The following is a 13776-nucleotide window of genomic DNA, read 5'->3' as shown; positions in this document are numbered from 1 at the left end:
TACAGGAATCCACTGAAGTGAACCTACAGCTTTGTTGAAGCCGACTTCAGCATCAAACAAATTCAGTAAACAGACTAAACAAAAAAGGAGATAAGAGAAAAGCAAAGAATGATTTTAAAACGTTTCTTATTCAGTTAAAACATTTAACCATAGCAGAAATGAAATTACTCTTCATTGTCTCAGTCCTACAATATACAGATTATTTAAGAGTGAACCAGCTGTCTATAATGCACACAAACTGCAGCTCCCCCTGTTGGTCAAGCCAATGCAGCACAGGAACAAAATGGGCTGCCTCTCCTGCATCTGTCTGGGTTTTGTGATGAGCTCAACAGGTTTGTGCTCAGATGATGATCTGGTTTCAATTTACAACAAAAACACATGATATCATTTGACTGACACAAAAACGATTCAGCTTTGTCATTCAAACATGATTCCATCTATGACACACTGTAGGTTGCTTTGAATTTATTATAAAACTAATATCATGTTTTGTCATTTGATTATCAAAATACTATGCATTGACAATGTAACTATAAAAAAGATTATTTCACTGATGTGAGGCACTATATTTGTTTTTTCTGTGAGCTCTATTCACAAGTAAGAAATTAATATTTATCATAACTAATATTATATGAAAGCAGCGTTTCAACAACAGCAGATATGTTCAGCAATGTCCCCTGTGAGTCACAACTGTGACAAAGTCTCTAGCTGTTTTCAGACAAGCACTGAATCATTTTCCTGAAATCTTACCAGAGTGAGAGAGCTCAACACGTCTGACCCCTGGTAAAATGTCTGGAAAATGTGTCTGACACAAAACTGAAGAAAAAAACAAATCTAATACAAAGATGCAGACAAAGATTTCAACTCGGAAACACAACGACATCCGAGAGTCGACAACAGTGGCGATGCGCTGGAAACAAAAACACGATTTCCGCAGCATTTTCCTGTTGTGAACGAGTCGGACAATCTCCAGCTGTGTTCTATATATGTAAAAGGCAAACTCCAGAAAATGTCCAGAACCAATTTTAAGGACATTTTACGGAGCTTCTGTCTGTATCTTTCTTTATCATCTTTCACCTCTCACACACACAGCAACAGTTACACACACCAGTGTGCCAGATTGCACAGCTCAGTATTGATGCATAAGTTAAGGCTTCAACCTCACATTCTGTCACGGCATAGACGTAGAAGAGCTGAGAACCAGTCTAACTTTATAAAATCTGGAGTAGGTTTGCATATTCATCAATTCTCTAATACTAAAATAATAACAGCCACAAAAATGACATGAAAAATCACTTTTAAATCACATATCTACAGGTCAGGCATTTTAAGGCTTTCATTTGTTTTACTATACAATTTATACCAGTGATTTAAAACTTTCACAAATAAAAAAGCCCATTGATAAAACTAACATGTTGTCTTCATTGACTTTAAAGCTAAAATACCAAAAACAAACTTCATGTTTCATGCGCAGGTCTTTACTACAGTACAGCAGCTCAACACCGGTTAGCACCTGTTAAGTTTAAAGACTACGAAGACAAGCAGATATTTGGTTCAGGTCTTCATCCTCACGACACAGGTGAAGGACAGAGGGAGTATCACAACTTTAAATGGCCACTATTTAAACCCCTCCCACGCAATGTCCGACACAATCCCTCTGCTCATCCTGCTGATGCCGGCCAGCTTGACTTTGGCGCGGGCCGTCCACGTGACAGCCGCTGTTGAATCCTTGGAGTCCGACAGGTTAGCGTAGCGGGAAGAGTCCTCTTCCAGGCCCTGCCCCCCCCAGGAGGCCAAGTCCAACGGAAGGCCTGGAGACTCGGGTAGAGGGGACGGTGAGTACCCTTCCAAGGTCTTGTCCTCCGGGGCATCATCTGTCTCAGTCTCGTTTAAGTCCTCCAGCTGAGGCGGCTCCCAGCCCTCCATCTTCTCCAGCTTCTTGGTGGGCGAGATCTGCCTCATCGTCATGGTAACACTCTCCCAGAAACAGTGGCCCTTCTCCGGCTTGTCCTTCTTTTCTTTATCCTTTTCATCGTCTTTGATTTTCTTGTGAGACCTTCAGAGAAAAATAAACAGTGAAGCTGCTGTTGCACAAAAGTTCACCTTGAACATCTCAGCTAAAAATAACACTGACTGGGTGGGGAACAGACATAACACCAGGGGAACTTTCCCCATACAACGAGCCATTATATAGGAATTCCCGGTTGATTGTCACAGCTACGTGATTCATTTAGGTTTTCCTCCATACGTGCTCCACACCACTGAGGGCTCTGAGAGTTACTGACTGCTGGCACATGCAGCTCTCTCTTACATATAAACAAATAAAGTCCGTTTACACTCATTTGACCTCAGTTTGTCTCCACTAACACAAGTTCTGACATATATTTTATATGCTTGTAGGACAAGTTACATTTCATCAGAACTGTTGAAAGAACTAGTTTGATATTAAAATACAGACACATTAAATGCACAACCTGTCCATTGGAAAGAAAACTGGAGATTAACACATTACAAACAAAACATTTATTCAAAATACAAGAATTATCGTGCTGTGGTTGAATGCCTCCACCAACTAGTGCTCTTTCAGTCTATTTGATTTTTTTTCTTGACTCATATGAGATCAAATCTAATGAGTCCAAATGACAACTGGTTGTAAATGCAAAATAAATCATAATGCAATATTAAAGCTGCCTCTTAAATGCATAACAGTTCTCATAATCCCACATTATCCAGTTCGGGTAACCTCACCCTCTGCGGTCAGCCAGTTTCACTCCCGTCAACAAGAAGTGCTCGTCGTCTTTAGAGGAGAACATCTTCTTCTCCCTCCTCTCCTTCTTGGACATGATCTTCTTCACCTTGTCCTCCTGACAGAGAGCAGCAGACAGCAGAGCATTTGAGCTGAAGTGAGTAAACACATCTGGTGCGCGTTAGACTTGTTAGATCTGATGCCTGTAGATATGTTGATCAATGTGCACTCCATGTGCACTCCTTCAAACCTAAGTCATATATCCATCCATCCATATATATTTTTTAAACTCTCTTTCTTCAATTAACAATAGATTCCATTGTTGAATAGAAAGAGGCTGATTCTTCCCTCCTGTTTCCAGATTCCAAATTTATCCTTTAAGGATTTATCGTAGATGTCAAAAACAAATCAAACAGACGCCTGCACACCAGAAGAGCAGTAATGCACCAAACAGCTGTTTGCCAAACCCCCAAAAAACAACAGAATAAGATCTTCTAGCTCGTGATTGTAACTAAGCCTATACCAACCTGTGTAAACTGCTGACTGTCGGTTCCTGCAGGGTACAATGTTACTTACTATGAACGTGACATCTAGTTTTAATCGGCGGATGTGTACATTGAGCTATAGCTCCTGTGAAGTCTGAAAATTGCACAACACTGCAGAGACAGAGAAACAAGAAATGTTCAGTGGCACAGATTGGTCAGTGCTGTTTGGCACATTCCAGTGCGAGACCCTCCACTCCCCGTGAAACTCCTCCTGACTCACATCAGAATTCCTCCCTGCCTGTACAGCTTTAAACCGAGCACACATGCTGCCCTCCTCTGAGATTAAACTTTTGGCTTTATTTCTCTCTGTGCCAGGGAAGAGTTGTCAACAGTCAAGGTCATAACATTTACTCCCACTTGCCTTTGCTTTGCTGATATTGAAACATGCTCAGTATTAGAAGCATTATCTAATGAATCCATCTGACCCTGGTCACCCTTTGAAACTGCTTCTTTCATTCCTATATTTCACCTATGGAGGAGCAACAAACAACTACAGCTCGACATGAAAGTCATCACATTCAAACCAAACAGGAACAAGCACAATAAGATGTGTCACCAGGACTGAGATCAAGCTTCTAAATGTCACCGCTAGATAACAAGGACTTCATGATCCCACTCAGGATCTCCTCTCATATCCAAACTGTGTGACATTTAAGGGATTTGTAGACACATTGCTTTTTCTATTGTTGGTATGTCATCAGGAGACAGACACTAAGCTGATAAAATGAAAAAACAAATCCTCCTCTGCTCACCTCTCATAATGAACATGCCCGTGGACAAGAGCGCTGCCATCAAATTGGTTTATTTTGGTTTATTGCCATCAAAAAAAAAACATTTCAAAATTATATCTCAGCCATTTCGAAACCCTTTTTCTGTCTCTCTCCCTTTTTCTTGTTTCCTGTCAAGTGTAAACTGGAAGAAATCTGTGTGTGTGTGTGTGTGTGTGTGTGTGTGTGTGTGTGCGCGCGCATGTATGGAAATTCCAGTTTTGTATGTGCATGCATGCGTGCACATACAGAGGGCCAGCCTATTCACCATTCACTCCAGCATTAACCTGCAGGCCTCTAGAGCCAAAGCTGCTCCGTGCCCAGTAATCTCTCCAGCCAAGACGTAGGTAAACCAAGCAGCTCACTGAGGCTGGCTGTGTGGGGGGGCTTTACCTACATCTCCACGCTCGGCAGAACAATAGAGCTCCTGTTGGGCCAAATTCTTCCATCCATAGCCCCGAGGTGAAAGCAGAGGGACGAAAGAAGCATTTAATTTTGGAAATGTACTATGATTTGTGTTTTTTTTCCAGGTACTCTGGCTTCGTCTAGCAGTCCAAAGACATGCAGATTGGCGTTAGGTGACTTGGAGACTTAAAAATTGTCCAGCGGTGTGAATGCTTGTTTCTTCCCTCTGATGCGCTGGTCCCCGTTCAAGGTGTACCTCGCCTTTTGCCGAATGTCTGCTGGGATTGGATGGATGGACGGATGAGTTGTAGGTAGGATCTAAATATTTCACGTTCTTGCAAAATTGTGAGTTAACTTAAACTTTTTATACTAATCTAATCTAAGCTAAACAAATCAAAGCTAAGATACTACTTTAAACAATGAACTGATCAGAATTGTTTGTCATTAAATTTGCTTTTGGACAAATCAATTGTATTCAATTAGCAGCAGAGACTGTGTGTTACTATAAAACATTTAATATAGAGTTTATTTCCAGAACCAGACATCCATCATTTAACAGTCACAGTAGTTTGACCACTGGCATAGAAGTGAATCGCCTTAGGGCTCAGCACAGAGAGCCCCTCTGTGGCATCTGCTTATATATTTTAGGGTGAAATTAGGAATGTTTTGGTTGATTAAACATCCTCTTATCTATAAATTGAATCAGCCTTCTACAGCTAAAGGTAACCTCCCTCCACTTGCAGCACTCCATCTCCACTTTGTATGTCCTAATATGAGCATTGAACAACCAACAGTGGAAGAGTTGCAGCTCTCCACAGTTTCAGAGCAGCTATTTTCAGCCTTGTTTTTCTTGCATAGTGATTGTTCCTGTCCAAAAGGCCCAGCTCCTCCAAAGAATGCTGCATTTCCTTCCCCTCTCTTTTCTGGCCCAGCCACCACTGTCCTCACAGGCGGGACAGGTCGTGAAATATGTCCCATGAACTAAGTCACCTACAGTAAGTGTACATGCAGGCAGCCAAGAGTTCAGAGACAATGGAGCTTTAGCTTTACATGCTCAGAGGAGTTCGGACACGACTGCAGCTTTGAGATTTCAGATCAGATCTCACAGACTGTATCTCAGGAACAAAGACACAGCACATAATCTTATTCACACAATGGGCACAGCTGCAGGTACAGATAAAACCCCACATGTAAACATAAAGTTTACAGGGATGATGACAACACTGAACAAGGGAGCATGAGATTTTCTCCACACTTTGGCATTCAGCCTTATTTACATCTTACTACTTGGATCATGTTTTGACATTTTCAGTTTCAAACCAGCTTTCAGTTGGTGGTGGTTAAACAAATTCTGGATAAAGTTGGAGCAGTTATTGATAAATCCATCATCAAGTTTGTGAGTGAGGATCTCCCCTGTTTACTGGTTTCAAACTGGCAAACTACATTGTGGCAGGAACGTATAACTTGTAGCATGGAGCACAGTCCAAAAATTCAAACAAAAAAACTTGGGAACCAGAAAAATTTGCAAAAAGTGAGCAAGGTGACAGGATCTAAAGGAACACGGTAAAAGGGATGAAAGGAACAGCGACTGGGCAAGTGAGCAGAAACCAAACCCACAATGTGAGCTGATCAGGAAGTGTCATCAACCAGATGTTGCTGTCCACACTGTTAACAAGAAGTGTGCCTCCCGTGCCAAGTGGCAACACTATGAGAGCTCATAAGTTTATTTAGAATTTTATGTTTTTCAGTGCAAATTATTACACAAACAATCAGAACCAGCAGTTCGCCTGTGTGTTGATGTTTATTACTCTGAAGTCAAGTTTGATCAAACAGGTTTCTGTGAGTTCCTAAGTCTTTAGAATCGCCCCTCAGAAACCTTTGTTTAAACCCTTCTTCTCATTTGGATCGTCAAGAGCATGTGTGTCTTCTGACGATTACATAAGCCACAAGTGGAAATTCGCCAGAATTATTCTTTAGATCTTGACGTTAAACTGAGGTCATCATGATTCTAACGTTTCAAAAGTGCAGAGAAGGCCTAAAGAAAATATCTTCACTCTTAACCTGGAGCTAAGGATAAAGTGTTTTTTCTGTGATAAGCTTCAGGATAAAGTAGCGATGAAAGCTGAAGGCTGGCGTGTTTACAGATAAACAGTGCAGCCGGAGCTGTCCTCTGACACTCCTCTACCTCAGCTACACTCTGAACCACTGGTCATGTGTGTGTGTGTGTGTGTGTGTGTGTGTGTGTGTGTGTGTGTGTGTGTGTGTGTGTGTTTGTGTGTGTGTCACTGAGGTTGGTTTTAGGATATGGATGTTTTTCGTGACATAACACTGAAACCTTTAGGGTTTGACAAATAAGGAGCGTGACGCCATATGAGAGATTATGAGTGTGTGCAGACAGTGTTCAGTCAATGTGTGAGAAGATAAGATTGTGTTTGGCTCCGTATCTTCAGGGAGTCACTGTCAGAGGTAAAACAGTGTGTAAACTCACAATAGGTTTGGATGCAGATAGTGTGTTTGTGTCCGTGTTAAGTCCAAATAGCTGTGAAGTTGTGCTTTTTACCTTGGGTAGACCAATGACAGCTTCCTCCTCTTCTTCCTCTCCTTCTATATCTTTGTCCTGAGAGACACACACACACAAATACCAGCAGTGAGTCAAGACAAATAGCAACCTCCCAACACAAACACACAACGTCCACCTTTTACAGCAGGGGATGTGTGAGTGTTGAGTGTGTGGAGGCTTTCCTGTAAGAGAGAGGGAAACCTTTTTAGAGCCGTAACACAAACACGCTCTGTTTAGAAGGCGAGATGGAGAGATGGGTGGACAGACAGAGGACTGGGGGGGGGGGAGGAAACCACTGAGCTCAGAGGGGAGATTTAAACAAAAGAAAGCGAAAAAAATCTGTGACCTCTTGCGTTAACAGTGCTAAAGCAGAGTTATTTTGGTTCCATTGTGCTTCAGTCCCTAGGCTTTTTTTCATTTTTCATATATCCTTTGTATAATATCAGTCTTATAATTTCATTACTTTTATTGTTCTATGTTAAGCACTGTGTGATTTAGTTTTGGTGGGAAGACAGCACCAGGTCTTTCATAGTCTTTCCAAGATATGTGAGAGATTAAACCTTAATTTGAACAACTTCTAATCGCACTTTTGTCTATTCCCTCAGCTCAAGGATCACCTGTATATAGACACAGTTATGCATTTAAATACATGAACAAAAATAAGGTGACAGCGTGAAGTGGCCCCTGTTGCTGCCCAAATGAAAACAAATACAATATAATAATTCTATGTAAAATGTAAAACTAGAATGAGAGCATGCCTCCTCCAAGGTCCAACAAACCTTTATTTGCATCTGCACCAAATTACACACACTCATAAATATCAGTCCCATAAACATGCCTGAATTTTTTCATGAAGATTAACTTTCCCCTGAGAAATCAACAAAAATGTTGAAAAACAAAACCCTGTATCGCCCCCCTGATCCACATCTGTACCTAAATTTTACTTTTGACCCATACCACATCCTTCCACTGAGTTTCATGATAATCCATCCAATCGTTTTAATAATCCTGCAAAGTAGCAAACAAAGAAATGCAGACAAAAACATGACATCCTTTGCAGGAATAAAAAAATATACAAATGAGCAAACAATGACAACCAGGTAAATATTCAACAGTTACTTTAATGTTCCGAGTATTGTTTTAAAAAACATGAACCAAATTGATAATCTTAGTCCAATGACCTATTTGCATTTATCCTGAAAACCAGGAAAACATTGAATGGTCACTGTCACCTTGATGTCCTCTCAAAGGTTAAATTCATAATCTTGAGACACAGTCATTGTTTCTCATCTTTGGATTTGGCACATTGTGACCACAGAGGATTAACAGAAACCTGTTTATTTTGTGAGATTTATCATCATATTATTCCTGAACATCCATATCCATCAGTTTGAGGTTATCCTTAATCCTGGAAGTCCACAATTGTGTCATAAATATGATAAATACGATGACCTGTGACAGCCAACATTTATTGCCAGTGTTACTAATCTTGGAAATGCTTCTGACTAGTGTTGACTGTATTAGGAGCCCTGTGGTATGCCTCTGAACACGTCTGACTGGATTTGGACTTGCCCCACAAGATTTTAAAAAAACCTTAAATCATAAGAAAAGGGCAGCAACAAGTCATCAGACGTGCAGCTGAGCCTGAGATTACTGAAGTGGAGCCAGAATTCCTGTAAAATGATCAAAGCTGTTAGGACTTCTGACATCTTATGACTCCATGAGAGAGAGAAAGAGAGAGAGAGAGGAGGAGAAGTGGTGGATGGACATGTCTGAGCAAAGTCTACTGGGTCTCCGCCACCTGAGCTGATCAAAGACACACACAGTCACACACATGCTGATTGCTGACTACTGTTAAGAGTATAAAAGCATTAACAACTTGGAACAGAGGGGAAAGCTGAGAGTGTGTGTGTGTGTGTGTGTGTGTGTCAGGGGGAGAGAGTGTAGTGTTTCGGAAAAATATGCTCCTGACAACAGAAAGCAAGAGTTCTGCTTTCGCCCCTCGGGGGGGCATTTTTTCACTCTCCGTCTGGCTCTCTCGCCTCACTGACTGTGTCTGTGTGCCGCCGCGGTGTGTAAATTCTAGCTCAGTGTTGTCCGGGCGAAAAAACAACAAAAAAGTCCGATTACTAGGCAATAAAGACACAGAGAGAATTTTAATACCAAAGCACAAGTAGTAGGCTAAGCATCTGATACACCACATTCTACACAACCACTGACCAGAGAGTGGAACAGGTATATTTCACCAAACAGACTTAATACATAGAAATGGTAATAATAATAACAATAGCGCCTTTCAAGGGACCTAAGGATGCTTTACATATTTAAAGGAGGAGGACATATTAATGATGACAGAGACAATCCCTGATTCAAACAGAGCTCAATGAGAAGATCATAACCTTACTCATATTTGAACTAAATATGAAACTACAGCTATAGGAGAGGTTTAGCTTAGCTTAACCTATAACCTGGGAGGAGGTGTGAATAACTAGCTTGGCTCACCCACAGACTGTATATAAAGATGGATGACATGACTCCTCCTATCTCATTAGACATTTCAAAAACAATTGGTTGTGGTTTCACAGGAGGACCAATGACTTCCTAGAGATTGTGTCCAGCTTTTTGTAGAAAGCTAAGCTTCTCAGCGCATTTGGAGCTTTATATTTGGCAGACAGATATGAGACCTTATTGTTAGATGTTAAAAAGGCAGTGTGTCATGCTGATTTCATTTGAACTTTTAATAAAAATCTCACAACTGTTTGATTTACACAATGTTATCCTGATCTCCCTCAGTCAATGATCCCCTCAGCTTTACCTTCTTTTTCTCTTCACCACTAATGATTTAGATGTGAGGCCGTCTGAAGTGAGCTCAGCCTTAATCTGTCCTCTCATGATCCCACTTCACAAAGCAGAGCCTGTCAATGGAATAACAGTTGCCTTTCCAAAGTATTCAGCTGTGTTACTGCTTTAAGCCAGGGACAATCAGGTACTCACACCTCCCACGAGCTCACAGCTGCCTCTTACAGCCTATTGAACTTCCACACAGGGTGAGCAGTGAGAAAGCAAAGCTGCGCCACAAGGCCGCCTGTCGCCCTTGAGGGCTGTGAAGTTAGTAAAGATACAGACTTCAAAACCTGTATAAGATCTCCTCCCATCCCCCTTTTTTCTTCCTCTGTGTCTGTGGCTGTATTATCCCTTTAAACTTGTCTGTCTCCACCTGCCAGTTGGTCTCTGATGTACAGTTTTCTGTGAACCCTGAATGAACACATCGCAAAAGGAAGAGACCTGTTGTTTCTTACAAAGACTATTACATTACACTTTGATTAAGTGATTTAAGAAAACACAACTTTGTCGAAGAGTCCAACAAAATAGCAATGGTGGCCTTAAGATAAGAAAAATCGTGGGGATACATGAAGGTGTAGAAAGAGACGGAGCAGTGCTCAGGGTGCCCAACTGCTCCAGTGGAGCTGTGCAGAAACAACATATCAGACTGTGGTTATTCTGGTCAGTTTCCAGGTGTGAATACATGTAGACGGAGACTTCAAGGTTAAAATAACTAATATGTATGACAGTGTAATTCAAGAACATCTTAAAATAAAGGAAAAAGGTGAATCAACAGCTCTCCAGTCTAGTCTCGAGTTATAAACCGGCCTGTGCACCCCCCGATAACCATAACGTCAAACTGAAAAAAATATTGACTGTTATAAAATATGATAAAGTTGTTGGTTTTCTCAATTCAATTTCGCACAAACAAAAAATAACTTTTTTGATTATGCGTATTTGAAAGTAACATTGTACCTCAACCCCCAAACGTTCAACCCAAATTAAAACCCTTGGTTATAACCTTTAAAATAAGTTAGAATACATTGAAATATTATTTTGAAGTTTCGTTTTTTTTTTATTATTTAAAACAAAGACAGAAAACTTACTTATGACTCTCCTGTACTTTTCCCCAAAAATGATCATCATTATTGTACCAATCAAACTGTAAATGACTGCAAAGTAAACACCACCATATTTCTGAAGTAGCACGTTTTCAAGCAAGGATGGAAGAAATGCATTGCTTCAGCTTCTCACATTTGAAGATTTGTTTATAAAAAATGGGGCTAAACTATTATTCATGCAACGTGATCTTGATCCAAAAATGCAGCAGATATTCTATCTCTGGCTCTTTCTGCTTTCCTCCCTTCCTGACGCAGACCAGACAGTGTAACTATGCCATTTGAATAAGGAGCAGGAAAAGACTGCATGTCCAGACTGTGTTATCATAACTTTATATCCTGGGCTTCTTCCTGTATCGCTGCTGGGTTAGATCTGCCTCTCCAATGTGTTTACGACATTTTATGATCCCACCCCTGACCCCTGCATGTTCTTTATGACGATGGCAACTGAAGAGGACCTCCCTGATGACTTTCCCAGGATTTCTGCGGCGAAGGCACTGCTCTGTCCTCGAATCAGCTCCATATAAACCACATAGTCCTGGTGACCACTGGGATCAGAGTCAGACACTGATCTCAGGGCAGCTCTTCGGAGGTAAGGACCACATGCGTAGGTTCCCAGGGTGGACATTAAGGACAGGCCAATAAAACCCAGCCAAGGGTCACAGATCTCGACATTATCACAGCAATGGATGAAAAATGCTGGGAGATGGTGTCGGTCGAACTTCACAATTGCCAACTTCAGTATATGATACATTTATAAATCCAATGAATGATGTAACACTGATAGGACATTTAACTATAAAAAAATGTTTGTATCATTATTATTTGTCCATTATTAAATTAACAGATTCACAAGCACTGTAACACATCGTATTGCCGAGTTTGTAAGCCTCAGATTTATATATGTTTACTCCACACAATAATGAAAACAACTGACTCTTAACTTTCCCCATAAACCTTGAATCGTTGTTTTAAAATTTTTTTTAATCACACATACAATAAGGTGATTAGATACCACAGGCAGGATGACACATTAGTTTTTACTCCATCATTGGGGATGCTGTGACTGCACAAACTTTTGTCTGCATGGATGCCTTCCTTCCTGTGTGTGTGTGTGTGTGTGTGTGTGTGTGTGTGTGTCTTATCATGGATTCTTCCCTGTGCCTCTTCCCAACACCTTGACAGAACCCAGCTGCTTGCAAATGCTGATACAGAGACTCTTGGAGACCTCACACACTGGTGCTGCTTACCTTTCAAATTATCGCTTTATACATAAGAGTCTGTGTGATTGATTGATTGATTGATTGACTGAAGAAATACGACATAGAAAAGATGACGGACGATTTGAAGAATGCAACTGGATTCAAGTTTGACTCTGACATTATTCCTATAGTTTTTCAATTTGTACTTGCCCACTTATGGAATTACATTGTCTCTGAAGTTCTGAGTGATTCACTCTCCTCTTTGACCTCTCCTCACTTTCCTCCTCAGCTGACATGACATGAGTTTGACCTCCTCTTCCTCCTCCTGCTGCTTCACATTCTCAGTTTAACAGCAGGAGATGTATTTAGTCACGTTTAGCAACTTGCAACAAGGCTTTAGTCAGTTGTCTTTATAATATCATTTGTAATTTGTGTATGGGTCCAAAATTCAATATGCTCTTATTTACTTTCTCCAAACAAGCGTTTTTGTTTTCACTCAACTTTACTGTTAAGCCTGTTTTGGACATCCTGACACTTGTTTGGGGAAGAAAACACTGAAACAAACAAAAATCTATTCTTATCAGAGTTCCACATGAGCACTTCACCATCATTATCAAAGCTTATTCAAACACATGTAACTGTGGTCGTTAGTGTCATTGTTACCTTGTAGGAGTGATGATAGTGCCAGGACATGTCGTCTTCTTCTGACGCATAATCCACCAGCACTTTACTCTTGCTTTTCTTGAACATATCTCCACTGGTCGCTGAGACAAGCCGTCTTTGTCTCAGGAAAATAAATCGATTAGTTAAAAAACAAAGTTCAGCCTGTTGATCAGTTTGCTCCCGTTTTGTCCGGTTGTCTTCGCAGCGACGCACAACGCTCCGCTCGTTATTTGATTATTTCTTCAGGCATCAAATCCTGCAGGGTTTCTCTGGAGGCACGGATTATTCATTCATCGAGGTGCCAGCAGCTTGTCTGTTCTCTTGAAGTGACGCTCGCTGCTGGTTTCGCAGGAGTTTGCGGAATGTTTGGTGCGTTTTTACGCAAACTCGACCACCTGGACCTCCGACCGTCGCTCCGCCCACATCCCCCCATGCTCCGGCTCACTGTGGTTGCCATGGCAGAGGGAGGAGGACCAACCTTTAGCTTCAGTTTCTAACATAAAACAATAATTTTCGTTTTATGGATGGAGACAATGTCTAGAATGTAAGTGAAACAATCTTCAGTTCACAGGGAGTCAATACTGCAAACACACAAATCAGTACATATCAATTCAGTAATGGGGGAAGTACTCAGAACCTATAGCCTACGTGATGAAGAATACTTCATTACACAGAAATCTTACTTAAATTACTTTATTTTAAATTAAAATGCACATAATTATCAAAATAAAAGCACCTACAGTGCAACAGAGAGGCTCCTGTAGTGTTCATTATTAAAGGTTCAGTGTGTAGAATTGAGTGACCTCTAGTGGTGAAGTTGCATGTTGCAGCTGAACACCCCTCACCTCACCCTCCAAACATGAAAGAGAACCTGTGGTATCCTTCAGTTGTCATAAAATATTAACAGTTGTTCTGTTTGGTGTTATATCTGACCAGTGTTCTCTTTA

General features: G+C 40.9%; 1 protein-coding gene across 1 annotated transcript; it reads right to left on the bottom strand.

Moving 5' to 3' along the window:
- Nucleotides 1-109: 109 nt before the first annotated feature.
- On the bottom strand, nucleotides 110-13268 carry LOC109635948 (testis development-related protein). The gene is made up of 4 exons (XM_020097433.2): nucleotides 12830-13268; nucleotides 7024-7080; nucleotides 2749-2864; nucleotides 110-2056 (listed from the first exon to the last, which is right to left on the bottom strand). The coding sequence occupies exons 1-4, from the start codon at nucleotides 12914-12916 to the stop codon at nucleotides 1618-1620; spliced, it is 699 nt and encodes a 232-aa protein (XP_019952992.2). The 5' UTR covers nucleotides 12917-13268; the 3' UTR covers nucleotides 110-1617.
- Between the last annotated feature and the right edge of the window lie 508 nt (nucleotides 13269-13776).

Source organism: Paralichthys olivaceus, chromosome 19 (genome assembly GCF_024713975.1).
Source record: "Paralichthys olivaceus isolate ysfri-2021 chromosome 19, ASM2471397v2, whole genome shotgun sequence".
Classification (NCBI taxonomy): Eukaryota; Metazoa; Chordata; class Actinopteri; order Pleuronectiformes; family Paralichthyidae; genus Paralichthys; species Paralichthys olivaceus.
The sequence above is the reverse complement of the archived record's forward strand: the minus strand, read 5'-3'. Positions and strand labels throughout refer to the sequence as shown.